The sequence below is a fragment of the Petaurus breviceps genome, unplaced genomic scaffold (assembly GCF_028583685.1).
Source record: "Petaurus breviceps papuanus isolate PSGF00001 unplaced genomic scaffold, PetGlider_PUasm1.0 37, whole genome shotgun sequence".
Classification (NCBI taxonomy): Eukaryota; Metazoa; Chordata; class Mammalia; order Diprotodontia; family Petauridae; genus Petaurus; species Petaurus breviceps.
The window spans coordinates 58,937,820-58,952,737 of NW_027186296.1; the positions used below are offsets into that span (position 1 = coordinate 58,937,820).

Below are 14,918 nucleotides of genomic sequence, written 5' to 3' on the forward strand. Positions count from 1 at the left end.
CTCTCTCTCTCTCTCTCTCTTTCTCTCATAGATGCAAAAATTTCTCTTCTAAATGTTATCAATTTAAATTTTTTTTGATTCAGATAAAGATACTTAATCATTTAAAAAATAATTTTCTCTAATGTTCACTTTTATTGCCATTCTTTTACTAAGAGCATGATTGTAAGTAAAACAGGTTATATACTTGATAGATGTGTTATGGGGTGGGCAGGGAGTGAAGAAGAGAAAGTAGGAAGAAGGACCTGCATTTCAAATAATATGTTATTGCCAACATGTAGCCTACAATAATAAATAAGAAGAAATCAGGAAAATAGAATATGTCTCCTTTTTCTTCAAGGAGTTTAGGTCAAACAGGATGTGCTAACTGAAGAAGACCAATAACTAATAAAGAACATGTCTAAAAACATCTCTGGTTTATAAGTACAAATAAGAAAGAAAGTACGCAAAGATAGAAGAGAACTAGGAAAGGATATTATCAAGAGAGCTAAAGAAAGAAAGAGCTTCAAAAAGGAGAGGGCAATTGACAATATGGTGGAATGAATTGGCAGTCAGAAGACTTGGGTTCTATCTTAACTCTGACGCTAACTGTATAACTCAAAATCACTTCACTATTTTAGGCCTGGCTTTACTCATCTCCATAAAGTTGGGAAGTTGGAGTAGAGGATCTCCAAGGTCCATTCTCATTCTAAAGTTCTTTGCTTTTTTGTTTTAACATGGGTCAACAAAAAATCAAAGAATTTTATTGCTGGAGCTGGAAAACACCTTGTATATCATCTAACATAAATGTGATAAATTGATATTCCATAGTGAACTTGACCATATTTATTTATATTTTAAAGCAATTATTAGGATTTTGATATAATCAAAATCATATTCTTTCAAACTCACTGGTTTTCGTATAAAAAATACAAAATGATCTGTTAATTTTCCACCTTTTCTTCACTTTCCCTTATTGGACCTTTGCATCTCACAGAACCCAAGAAAACTTCAGGTTAGAATACATAGTATTAAGAATTTTTTCCTTTTAAAAAATGTGTAAAATATTTGAAATTCTAAAACAGCTGCTCCTAACCTTTTTTGTGTCATGGCTGCCTTTATCAGTCTGGGGAGCCTAAGACCTTTTCTCAGAATCATGTTCATAAAAAGAAATATACAGGATTATGTAAAGGAAACCAATTAGATTAAAATGCAGTTATTAAAAAAGTCTAAAAAAACAAGTTCATGGATATCATATTAAGACCCTCCACTCTAAAGTCCGAAGTCTTGTAGATACAAAAGCACAAAGTATTTATTAGTATGTAGAACATCAGAAATTGTAAGCACTTTGAATTGAGAATGCCTCTGAATAGCTCCTACTCAAAGATGGTGTTCTCTAGAAGGGTGTGGGATATGACTGTAATTCACAGGTCATAAGAAAAGTTATAAAATATGGACCCCAATGTTTGATGTAGCTATTCAAAATGGTTTAGAATAATAGGTATTTTGGACCCAGAACACAAGAAAAGAATCTATGGAAGGAAATCGAGGACTAGGCAAATAAATATTCTTTGTTCTTAGTTCTTAGCAAATACTCTCCAAATAAGAAAAAGGTGTGGAAGTTCTTTGCTCTCTTTGTATCTTTTTTCTGATAAAATGGTAGAGTTTCTGATCTGCCCATCCCCTCAAGAATTCCATCATGAAGTACAGTGTCCTTTGTGGGCAAAGTGAACACTTTTGACCCCTAACCTGTAGAAATGGACTTGGTTCTTTTTTCCAGTGGTTGATAGAATGTGATATGCATTCTTTTCCTTGCCTGCCTGTGACTCACTACATACCTTTTCAAGAGTCTAACTAGAGTTTTGGCATATTTTGTCACTTTTGAACATGTCATTATGTGAAGCTCACTAGTGGTCTTGGACCGGGATAGGACTTTCCCAAACTTGACAACATGATCACTGGCATCAGCAGTTTATCTCTTATGCCTACATCCACCTAGTGCTATGCTAGGCACTATACTTAACAAATATAATTGCAGATGCAGATAATTCTTAGCATCTACAACTTTATTATTGAAGTCAGATGGTACAACCTAGGCATATATTTGAAGAACTTATAAAACACTTTGAGATTCCTTGAGAATGGAAAAATATTCTTCCCTCTGTATCTTTTGTGGCTTTGTTTTTTTAAAAATAAATGAGGTGATTGATCTTGGCTTCCAAAGGGTGAGGGACTCTGAGACATAAAGTGATCACTTATATGGGCCTCAGAAAGTAACAATAGAAAGGCTGTGCTAATCTCTTTACTTAATTAAAGGATTGTTTCACTGTTCTAATTTGCCAGCCTACTATTCACCATCTCCTTGATTATTTTTCTTCCTAAATGTAGATGTTCCCCCATCTCCTCTCCTCAGCTCTTAGTGCCTTCCCTAGAACCCTTCCTTGAAGATCTCATCCACTCCATTCATTCATTTAGCAAATATTTCAACAGCAAACATTGGTTAAGTGCCTGTTATGTGAATAATACTGTGCTAAACTCTGGGGGTGATAGAAAGTTTATATAAGACCGTCCCTGCCTTTATGAAACTTTTCATCTAGTAAATATTTATTGACTATCTATTATGTGTAAGATATAGTCATGGCTCCAACTATCACCTTAATGTAGATAACTTCTAAATCTATATACCTAGCTCTCACCTCTCAGCCAAATACCAGTTCCTCATTTCCAACTGCCTCCTTTCCACCTGGATTTCTACTGGCAATTCAAATCCAACATCTCAAAAACTGAACTTGTCATTCCCTCCCACCCCATACCCCATCCCCAAGAAGACTTCTTCTGATATCTGCATGTCAGTTAAACATACCATTATTGCTTTTATTAGTTAATATTTATATAGCCCTTTAAGGTTTACAAAGAGCTTTACGCATATTCTCATTTCATCTTCACAACAACCCTGGAAGATAGGTGCTATCATCCCCATTTTACAGATGAGGAAACTTGAGGCCATCAAAGGTTAAGTGACCCTGCCTAGGAGACCACAGATATTAAGTGTCTGAACTCAGTTTTTCCTGACTCTAAGTCCAGGACACCACTTGGCTGCTCTTTTAACCATCACATCCAGTTTCCAAGTTCCGTGGACTTTAATAAACAATGCCTTTCTATTGCTTTATGCAGAGTCTATCATCCATTAGATCTGATATACCAAAAGTTCCTCCAGATAGACTGTACTTGAATTCTTTCAGTCCTTTGCTTAAGTCATTTACCCTCCGTTTTGACTGAGATTCCTTATTTGTTTTTCCCCCTACCAAAAAGTTCATTTAAGACAAAGACTTTATCTTGTATATCTTTATTATCTTTCATAATACAAGTGTCATTTCCTGTTCAATAAATGTTGCAGTTAATTTAAAATATGAACAAAGGTTAAAAGGGACTTCTAAGGCTCCATAAACCAATGCATACATGACTTACTCTATCCAGACCCTTCAATTTTCAGAGCTTGTTGAGGGTTATATGTGTAGTTCTCTTCTCTGTATTGAAACTGAAAATAATCGGGGCAGCTAGGTGGCCGCAGTAAATAGAGCACAGGCCCTGGAGTCAGGAGGATCTGAGTTCAAATGTGGCCTCAGGCACTTGACACAATTACTAGCTGTCTGACTTTGGGCAAGTCACAACCCCAATTGCCCTCCAAAAAAAAAAAGAAATTGGAAATGACCTTTTTCTCTCTTGACAAGTAGAATTACCACCCATTGCACCTACATTGCTAAGAGGCTATTAATTTTTATGATTAACAGAATGAAAAGCAGTCTTACTGAAATCCAGTTTTGGGATTTCTCAGTTTTTAACTATGCTCCTTCAGAGGTAATTTCTTGGAGAATTGATTATTTCAGAATATCTTGAAATGTGGTAATAAAGCAGTCTTATCTAGGAACAGAAGTACCCCACTCCATCCAGATAGAAGGAGTGACATGAAGAGAAAGCCAAGCCAATATCTGCAATACAGATGGTTTGGATAGGGCCCCAGAGACAGGAAAACTAGTAGAAACCCAGGAAAAGTTAGATAATACAGAATGGTGGGCGAGGTAAAGAATCTTGAAGCAGAGGAATAAGGACCGTATCACCTCCCTATAGATCCCATCATCCCTGAGCTACACGAGTAGAGGAAATAATTTCAGGTCTAGGTCATTGCTAGTTAAAAACAGGTCTGTTAAGAGTAGCTGGGAAATAGATTATATACAATTGAATAAACATGCTTCTTTGGCCTCATTTCAAGTAAGTTCTACTTTGACTCGATAAGCTTCTGCAGGAGAAAAGGTGGGAGGAGACCTGAGGGTGATCATCGTGGGGGAGGAGTGAGAGCTGGCATGGCACCTCTCTCTGATGAAACAAAGTTGTGAGGCAAAGGCTGCTAACAGGCTGCCAAGGCAAGTCACTTCTGGGTGCTCATGGAAACCGCATATCCCAAACAATTATAATATTGAACTGCACATGACCAAGAAGGGATTTGACCAGTATGTTGAAAGAACTATACTGCATGATCTTGCAAACCTGAAACAGGTCTACTTTGTTCTAAGTGCTGAGTCTAGTAAAGGAGAAAGACAAAACTTTTCATGGGTGTAGCCCCAAAGAAGAGGATGCACAAGTGGGACAAAGGGTGTAAGTGAATCTCCATCTCTCATATGTTGAACACCACTGCCTTCCTTTACCTCCTTCTCTCTGTCCTGCTTGACCATGACTTTGAGCAATAGGGCTTTGAGTAGAAAGGACCTGCCTCTGACACATACTAGCTATGTGACCATGTGCACGTTCATTAACTTTAAATATCACAGGCAACTCTCAAAGACCATTAAGTCACAGAAGAGCTGTTGATCTTCATGAGAGGAGGGAAACTGGGACTTCCCCACACTGATGAAATGAATCCAGACAAAAATAAATTTTTGAAGCCACTTCCCTATAGGTGAAAAATGGAGGCATCACGGTTCAGTGGAAAGATTACTGGGTTTATAGTCGGAGTACCCGAGTTCAAATCCTGACCCTTGCTCTTACTACCTGTCACTTGGGGCCAGTCAACTCCTTTGGATCTCAGTTAACCTCATCTGTAAATTGAGAGGTTATATTATTTTAAGGGCCCTTCCATCTCTTGGGTCTATGATTCTTTGACTATGTAGGCTACTAGGAAAAGTATGTCATTTCTGTATATAGTTTATCTCTTGAGTGTTTTGAACTTAGAGATGAGATGTTTCTGTGTGCTTAAGAGGCAGGGAAATACAGCCAAAGTTTAAGAAGGCATACTTGATAACTTTTTCTAGGTCCCAGGTAAGATAATTTAATTCCCAATTTTTAAGTCATCTCCATTAGAGTTTCGCCTCTACCAATTTCCCTTTTGACATAAAGAGAAAAGGAAGATAGCTTTTATGTTGCACCTCCCTTAGCGATGTCTCCTCCTGCTCCATGGCAAACCTAGCCTATAGAATTTTAGTGCTGGCTTTAGGAATTCACTAAACCAGTTTCTCAATCAGTAATAGGGAAGTTAAGACAAAAGAGGGTTTGGAGGGAAAGATAATGAGTTCAGTTATAGACATGCCAAGATGTGTATACAGGACATCCAATTACGGTGTCCACTAGGCAGGTAGAGATATGAAGCTAGAGATCTACAGAGAGGTTAGGGTTGGAGAAGCAGATTTGAGAGCCATCAGCATTGATATGATCATTAACTCTATGGAAGTTATTGAGATTACTAGTCATGATGGTATAAAGGGAGAAGAAAAGAATGCTCAGGGGAGCGTCCAGTAGAACTCCCACCATTAGCAGGCTGGATGAAGAACTCTGATGTGCCATCCCAAGGGGATATAATGCTAAGAGCACTAGATTGCACTCGAACTCAAGGGAATCACATTTGGGTTTTAGCAGAACTTGCCCTAAGCTCTTCTCCCATTCTTCCTGTGTTTATGATGCCTTCCTGAAATGCCGCAGTGGAATTTCACTTTTATATTTCAGACTGATTTATAGTCCTGTTATCTGGGTCACAGCTCAATTTGGGTCTACCAGGTAGCATGTATTAGGTTTAAGTCGGTTCTATAATGCGAAGGGGACTTAAGGTTATCACATGTAAGAATCAGTTGAAGAAACTAGGGGCACATGACAGCTATTTTAAGAAATCTAAAGGATTTCACATTGAAGACGGATCAAATATATTATGCTTGGACCTAGGAGCAATGAGTAGATGTTTCAAAGAGTCATATTTAAATTTGATATAAGGAAAAATATTCCCAACATTTAGTGCTAATCAGATCTAGAATGTATTACCTCAGGATATAATGATTGGTTTCTCCTTACTGAAGGTCTTCATGTAACAAGACTACCTACCAGATGAGTCCATAAGCATTTATTAAGTACCTACCATAGTGTCAGTTATTTGGGATACAAGGCAAAAATTAAGCAGTCCTTGGCCTCAGGGAGCTTATATTCTGTCAGGGGTGATATAGATACATAAGTATACACAAAGTAGACAAAAAGTAACATTGGCAGGAAGGCGGTAGCGGCTGAAGGAACCAGGAAAGGCGTCTTCCAGAAAGTGAGCCTTGAGTTGAGTCTTGAAAGAAGCCAATGGGCCTCCAAGAGAAAGAAGTGAGGAGGGAAAGCTTCTAGGAACAAAGACATGAAGAGAGGAAGTAGAATGTTGTGTGTGAGCATTGGCACATAGGCCAATATGGCTGAAGTACAGCGTACATAAAGGGAAGGATGTGTTAGAAGATTAAAAAGCAAGAAGTGGCCATTCCTATTTAGATAGGGGTTAGAGCAGACAGTCTCTGACTTAGTTTCTTTTGCCTTTGAGATTTTGTAACTACCTTTCACTGAGACTGTGGTGATTAACCTTTGGGAAGCAAAATAACAAAAATATCACCTATAGCTTAACACTATCTTACCTTAGTGAACAGTGGTGGTATTAGCAATATTGGGGTGAAATGAATGGGATCATTGTCCCAGACCTAACACAAAAGGTATACACCCTGTCCTAGGAGCAATATCCTGTGTTCCTCTGTGTGTGTGTGTGTGTGTGTGTGTGTGTGTGTGTGTGTGTAAGTGTAATTAATCAAGGTGATCCTGAGCATTTTCATGAAAGGCTTGAGTTGCTTATCAGCAGAGCTGAATTGTTTCCTATGCTGGTACTCAAGGTTGCTGGTCAATTAGCATATGGGCCTATGACCTTTTCACACAATTTTCTTTGAAATCATATGTCTCCTTAATCCTAAGAAAGCAGCGGGCCCCTAGGAATCACAGGTCAGCACACACTGCTCCCAGAATTAATTATACTATTGGAATAGGCATTGTGTGTAGATGGCTAGCATAGGAGATCAGGTAATTGATAGCTATTGGAGTTGGTTTCTTTGTACATTTTTCTCTAAGAACATTCATTCTCCCACCCACCCACCAACCTTAGCTGTTTGTATTTTTGGATCTTTAAACCTAGTGGTTTAAAATACTACTGTATCTTGAGTACACTATATCATACAACTTGTGCTTTAGGTTAATGATGTCATTTAGAAAAGATAAACAGTGCAAGATAATGAGTTCCTTGAGAGCTGGGACTGAGTCTTATTCATAGGCATCTTCTCCCACATCCATTCCTTCCACACACATACATATGTACAAACACAGACACACACATACACACCCATAGAAATAGAGCTTCGCCTTTCATAGATATTAAATAAATGGTTATAACCAGGAATTTCTGTGTACCAGGAGTATAACATCTCCCCACAGAAAGCATAATAATCCTATCTGAACACCAGGGAAGAGTCTGAGAGATCCAAGTTTTTTTACTCACTACCGTGGGAATTGTGATCAAAATGAGTATAAGAGGGCTGGAGATCTAGCGCCATATTTCTCTATGGGCGTTTGCCACACCACCATGGAAAGCTGCAGAAATTGCCCTCAGAAATATCTTTGTGGGTCAATATTAGTGAGCTTTTATTAGTGGCATTTAAAACAAATATGGTGTGTATATATGCATATATGCAACCTGGCCTACCATTCAGCTGGTTATTCTTTGCAGCCATACAATTGCTGGGCAGGGGGATTGACTCCAGTACCTCCCAGTAGAGTTTTACAGGTGACGAAACTCCTTACTAGAGAGGCCAAGAGACTGAGCCATCTAGACACTTCATATACTTCCAGTACGTTCTACATGACACTTAGCTCCTAAAACTCCCCATTTGTGGTCACTGAACATGAGTAAGAAAGACTGAAGAAGGGGGCAGCTGGGTGGCACAGTGAATAGAGCACTGGCCCTGGAGTCAGGAGGATCTGAGTTCAAATCTGGCCTCAGACACTTAACACCAACTTAGCCATGTGACCTTGGGCAAGTCACTTTAACCCCAAGTGCCCTCCAAGAAGCAAAAAAAGAAAGACTGAAGGAGCTATGGGGTAAATGGGAATGGAGAGAGGAAAAGTATATTCCCAGGCATTGGGATAAAATCCAGTTCAAAGGTTCTGCCAGTATTAGGGAATATTGGTCTGTTTGGCCCTATTATTGCCACTGTGCTCCTAACCTAGAAAGGGAAGAATGCAACATGGCTTGTACGTGTGCCTATAGTGATGTATTTGTACTTTCTAAACAGCCACTTCTCAGTGCAAGATCCTCAAGTGTAACTCAGAGTTCTGGACAGCCACATCAGGCACTCACTACCCGGGATCTGAGGACGCCCCTGAATTCTGCACTGCTCTGCGTGCTTACTCTCACTGTACCCGGCGCACAGCCCGTACATGCAGAGGGGACCTGGCCTACCATTCAGCTGTCCATGGCATAGAAGACCTAATGAGCCAACACAATTGTTCCAAGGATGGTCCCACCTCACAGCCCCGTCTCCGAACCCTCCCACCAGGAGACAGCCAGGAGCGATCAGACAGTCCAGAAATCTGTCACTATGAAAAGAGCTTTCATAAACATTCAGCTCCCCCCAACTATACCCATTGTGGCTTGTTTGGGGACCCTCACCTCAGAACTTTTACAGACCGATTTCAGACCTGCCAAGTACGAGGGGCTTGGCCTCTCATTGACAATAATTACCTGAATGTGCAGGTAACCAACACTCCAGTGCTCCCAGGATCTTCAGCTACAGCCACCAGCAAGGTAAGGTCACAGTACAGTGTGATGCTGGACAGCCCCAGCTCTTTTCTATGACTTTCGATAACTCAAGCTAGTTCTCCCCACCTACCCCCTTTCCCCAGTAACTAAGGAAGAAAATAGGTCATTTGTTGTGAAAAGGAAAGCACTGAGATTAGCCTACCTGGTACCAACAAGCACTGTCATCTGAAAGAATAAACTGACACCTTTTGCTGTTACTGTTACCATTCTGAGCTTCAGGTATCCTGGCCAGACTTTAAGTGCTAGACCAAAAGTGAGCTACCTGTGGGTATTTGCACCAATAAGTGCCACCTGAAGCGATTATTAGTGTGATATCACTTCCCATTCCCATGTGAACCTCATTATCATTCATCAAATTAATGAGTAGTTAGGGGTGGCTAGGTGGCACAGTGAGTAAAGCACTGGCACCGGAATCAGCAAGACCCGAATTTGGTTCTGGCCTCAGACACTTAACACCCACACAAAAAAACTAGCCATGTAACCTTGGGCAAGTTACTTAACCACAGTTGCCCTCTAAAAAAGCAAAAAAAAAAAATAACGAGTAGTTAATTAAGAATTGCTTAAAAGGTACTATAGAGCATCCACAGAAATTTAAGTGTTAGGACCTAGAGAGCTCACAGTCTAAAAAAGACATACATATACACACAAATACCTATACCCACAAGGAAAGGTTAAGAAGTGATACATATATGATCATAAGTGTCAATTGATTTGTGGAATAAGTCCTCTGTTTCTTTTTCCCTTACCCTTTCCTTTCTTCCTTCTTCCCTTTTCATGATTTGCTTTTTCCCCCCATTTCTTTTTTCTCTCTTTCTACCTGTGACTAATGCCTGCCTGTCAGTGGCTCAGCCCTGATGGTGGTTTCTGGGAATGGGAAAGCTGCTTGACCCCTGTCATAAATTGGTAAATGTTATAAAATCAGGGAAATAGCAAGGATGCTTTTTGTTGCTGTTCTTGTATGATTTAGTTTTTTAAATGCTGGCTATTCTTAAAAGGCAAGAAAAAAGAAATTCAGACAGGGGAGGTAGCTATCTCTCAGCTAATATGATGGCTTGTTTATAGAATCCCAGGGATTCGACAAAAATATTAATCAAAAGAATTAAATACATCTATAAAATAGAAAGCTAAAGCAACCCACAAAAATCATCTTTTCTGCATATTACTTGTAAAATGCCAACAGATGGGAAAAGTTAGAATTTATATGAAGACATCTGTAAAATAATCTTTAGAGAAATATGAAACATAAATAAGTAGATAGTCATAGATGTGTCTAAGAATAAGAGATGATAAAGAATGATATGAATGGGAAGGGCAGAGGTTGTACCAAGTTCATGATTTAACATATTCACTACTTTATATATTCCTGTGATAGCAGACAATCAGGTGATTTTAAACACAAATGGTCTTAGAGGTTTTGTTTTTTTGGGGGGGTGGGGGTGGGAGAGGGGGTTTGGAAGCACTTGGGGTTAAATGACTTGCCCAGGGTCATACAACTAGTAAATGTGTGAGGCTTCATTTGAACTCAGGTTCTCCTGACTCCTGGACCAGTGCTTTATCCTAGTTGCTCTGGCATTAGTGTTTTTTTTAGAGGTACATAATAGGATCCTACAGTTAGAGCTGAAAGGGGTCTTTGGAGGTTCTCTATTTCAGTCTCATTTTACAGATGAGGAAACTGAGGCCCAGAGAGTTTAAATGTTCATGGTTAGTAAGTGGCAGAGGTGGGATTTGAATACAGGACTTCTACTCTAAAACCAATACTCTTTATACCACAGAGAGATTATCTGTTCTCTATGGAATAACTTTATGCCGAGGTGCTCCGATTGCTTTATATAGAAATTTTTAGTGAGCAGTAAGATATTATTTGACCCATTTTATAGATGTAGAGAGCCTGGAATCCCAGGAGCATAAAGGGACTTGCTGGAGCTGCTCTTGGTTTCTGGACTGACTTGAGGACAGTGTTCAGATCTCCTGCCTCACAGGCCACTGCACCATCCTCTGCCCACCCAAGCTCTGGTGTGTTTGCTGTCTCCTTTGATTTCCCCAGGGGGGTTTCCCATTTGGCAGGAGAGAAGGAATGAGCAGCAGTCCAGCTCATCCAAAACCAAAAATGTCAGCAGTTTGTTTTTCTGTGGAAAGAGCCCTGGAAGGCATGCCAGGGAGAACCAAGCTTGGTCCACAAGGGAGTTTCTGTTTCTTCTTTTCCCTCTCCCACCCACCCCTTAAAATTGAAACTTTCTAAGTGACTTTGAGGCTGACTATAAATGCTGGATTCTTCTGCATCCAGGGCAAGTGCCTCTTCTTTCTTTTTCCTCATTGTGCCTACGTATCCCAGAATAGAGGTATTTCTTTCCTGGACCCCATAGTTTGTACTAGAAAGTAGGGCTTTAGTCCATCTCACCAGGAATCACTAACCTATTCTAATACAAAAGCCCTGCCTTGCTCTCAATGTCTAACAGCTCTCAGCCCTTACATGTAGGCAATACACGTCTTTCTTTACCAACTTGGTTCTCTCACTGTTTATTATTGTCATACCAGGGGTGCCATGAATCCTTGTTTTATTATTCCTCTGGGTCATTCTTCGTTACCTTTATGAGCACAAGACTGTTATATAATTCATGATCTCCTACATTCTCTAATGATCTCTCATGATCTCCTGCATTCTGCTAATCTTCCCAAGAGCCAAGACAGATGAACACAGGGAATCAACCTCAGCAACAAAAATGCACAGGACTTAAGGGATTTGCTCCAAGTCAGTGAAGGTCTCTTAACCCACTGTCTCATAGTGGATTATTTCATTAAATGTAAACTCCTTGAGGTCAGGGGTTATTTTGTTTCTGCTTTACGTCCAGTGCCTAGCTCAGTGGCTTCTACTTAGTAGGCAGACCACTGGTCTCCTACCTCACAAAATGTCTGCATCACTGCCTCTGATCTCTCCTGTAAGCGACTTCCAGACTAATCTCCTGAAAATGCCATTTTCATCTTCTTATTCTCCTGTTAAATACATTCATTCACTTCTTGTCCCGACTCCTTGGTTTGGCATTCAAGGTCACAGTCCTGTCCCATGCAAACCTGTTATTACCTTGCTCCGTGACCTGGCATGTTCTTCTCCCTTCTCTCCATATATCCATTCATACCCATTTTCCAAGACATCGACTGAAATCCTACCTGCTTTCTAAATTCTTTCACAATTGTTCCCAATCATAACATGTAATTGATGTTTCATCTGATCTCTCACCACATCTGGTGTTGTCTGTGCCACTCATTTGGAACTTAGTTATTGCCTGGCATTATAGTAGTAACTCACATTTTCCTAGACTTTTAAGGTTTGCAAAATGCTTTTCTTTTAACAGCCCTATGATATAGGTAGCAGAAGCTGTGATATCCCCACTTTATGGGCGAGGACACCCTCCAGTAGTGGGGTGGCAAATTTTGTACTTAGCCCACTCTCTTCCATAGGGTTAAGCTGGTAGAGGAGAGTGAAACTAATATCCATTCATTTCTATGACATAAATTGGTGCTTTGTCAAGAACAAGTTCAAATAAGCATGGACCAGCTAGCTCAGCAAAGAAATTGAATCAAGTGATTCCTTTGGGAGGAGGACAGTATTGGAGACAGCTGTAAATGACAGCAAGAAGATCTGAGGAAGGTTTTTCTCTCCTCTTCTCTGCTGTCTCTTCCCCTCTTCCTCTCTCTCTTCCTCATTGTTGGCACTGGATCCTACTTTTCAACAAACCCCCTTCGTGCTATTACTTGTGGTTCATTCCCTGGCACTAATATTAAGAAAAATCTCAGGAGCTTGTCAGCCTTCCAGAGGACTGTCTCCATGAGAGATGGTGGTTAGAGTCTAAACCAGCCTTTCTTGTTTCTTCCAAGGAGCCCTCTGGGATCCAGTGAGGAGTCTCCCCCAAGCCTGTGTGCCTATGTGTCCCTCCAAACTTTGGGGTTTGCTGGAGACATCAGGGAGGATTAGAGTTCCTTCAAGTAGGGCTGCCACTCATCTCTTCTCCCCTTTCCCTCCTGTTCTTCCCATCCATACTCTTGCCCCCAAATAAACAACCTATAAAGATTGTTAGCTGGCATTTTCTCCAAAACTTGAGATTGTTCTTGGTTTCACCCTTCTAGGGCAGCACTAGCCATGTATTATCACATATAGATGATGGTAGCTAGGTGACTCAGTGGACAGAGCACTGGACCTGTAATCAGGAGGATTCATCTTCTGAATCCAAATCCAGCCTCAGACACTTAACTAGCCGTGGGACCCTGGACAAGTCACTTAACTCTACTTGCTTCAGTTTTCTCATCTGTAAAATGAGCTGGAAAAAGAAATGGCAAACCAGTATCTTTGCCAAAAACAAAACAAAAACCTAGAAAACTAGATGGGGTTGCAAAAAGTCAGACATGACTGAAAAACAACTGAGCATTGCATATAGATATAGCCTTGCTAGATAGCCTCATCCATTTACAAACTACGTAGAGATGTAAGGAAGTTGAAAGTAGATAAAGCAAGAGAAGCAAGAAATACTTCTTTGCTGTCCAAATAGACTATATGGACATGATAAAATTAAATGAATTTGCCAAAAAATGGATGGAGAGGCAGCAGGTTTTGCCATCTTAAAGCAATAAATCCCTAAACTTTGTAGCTTTTGTCATTTAGAGAATGCAGTCCTATCCCATTCTGTATCCTCCTCCCACCCCAATTCCTCACTCACACACATACACACGTAAAAAAATCTCCTGGGGGCAGGGGGAGTAGTGGGGAATCTTCCCTAGGTAGAAATTAATAGAATGGCAAGGAACCTGATACTTGCTTGGGTTAACTTTTGTAGCTTTCCCTTCAAAACCCATGCCCCAAAGTTTATACATAACCTCCCCAACTTTAATTTCTTCCCTGATCCCCACCATGGTCCAGCAAAGTTTTAAAGCTTTACAGTGGTGTGAAAGAATCTGTAGTTACACACTGAAAATTGAAAGTAAATTTCACATTCTATAATTAGCTTAGTACAAGTTAAATCCTTAAACATTACCTGTAGGTACTTCTTTTAATATATATCAGTCTACTGACCCCTTCTTTGGGCCTCAGCTTTATTTTTGCCAGACTTATCACTTGCCCAAAATGAGATCTCACTGTTTCTCAGCCCTTTATACTGTACTGGAAAAAGGGTTTGTTTTGGGGGAGAGGGTCCCAAGCAAAATAAAACAAAACACTTGTGTGCCATAGGCAGTTTGAAAATTTGGGGGCACACTAGCCCATAATTCTTTACGTTTGAAAATTTTGTTCCTAGTGTTTTACTCTTCACCAGAATCCATTATATGCAAATTTTCTTTCACAAAATAAAGGCAGATATGTCAAAAGAATTTTCTAGCATTAAAAAATGCCTATATTTATTTTTTTTAATAATATTAAGTAGAATCCCTCATTATATGCTGTCATAGCTCAGGACCTATACAATTTTTCACTTTACTAATCCCCAGCCTTCCTTGACTTCAGGTCAGAATTATTTTATTATTAGCCTCCCACCTGATTTATCAAACCAAAAATCTCTCTTAGCTTGACTTTAAGAAATTTCTGATAACCTTTATTTTAGTTATGGCCACTAAGCCCCTGGTTGTCCTGAGTTGATTCCCATTCATTTTGTTTTGGTTTTTTGGATTTGTTTTGTTTTTTTTATTAGCTCTTTTCTTACTGTTTCTTTTCAAGGCCCCTTCCTATCCTTGTTCTTTTTTTTTTTTAATCAAATGCTTTATTAACTTCTAATTTACATCATTCAATTCTGCAAGATTTTGAGTTACAAAT

At 39.7% G+C, this 14,918-nt stretch overlaps 1 protein-coding gene across 2 annotated transcripts in view; it reads left to right on the top strand.

Moving 5' to 3' along the window:
- Positions 1–14,918, top strand: part of RGMA (repulsive guidance molecule BMP co-receptor a) — a 53,126-nt gene that overhangs the window by 31,138 nt on the left and 7,070 nt on the right. For both annotated transcript variants that reach the window (XM_069098515.1, XM_069098516.1), the window contains exon 3: positions 8,598–9,109. In XM_069098515.1, coding sequence (XP_068954616.1) covers positions 8,598–9,109 — 512 coding nt within the window. The remainder of the gene's footprint in view (positions 1–8,597; positions 9,110–14,918) is intronic.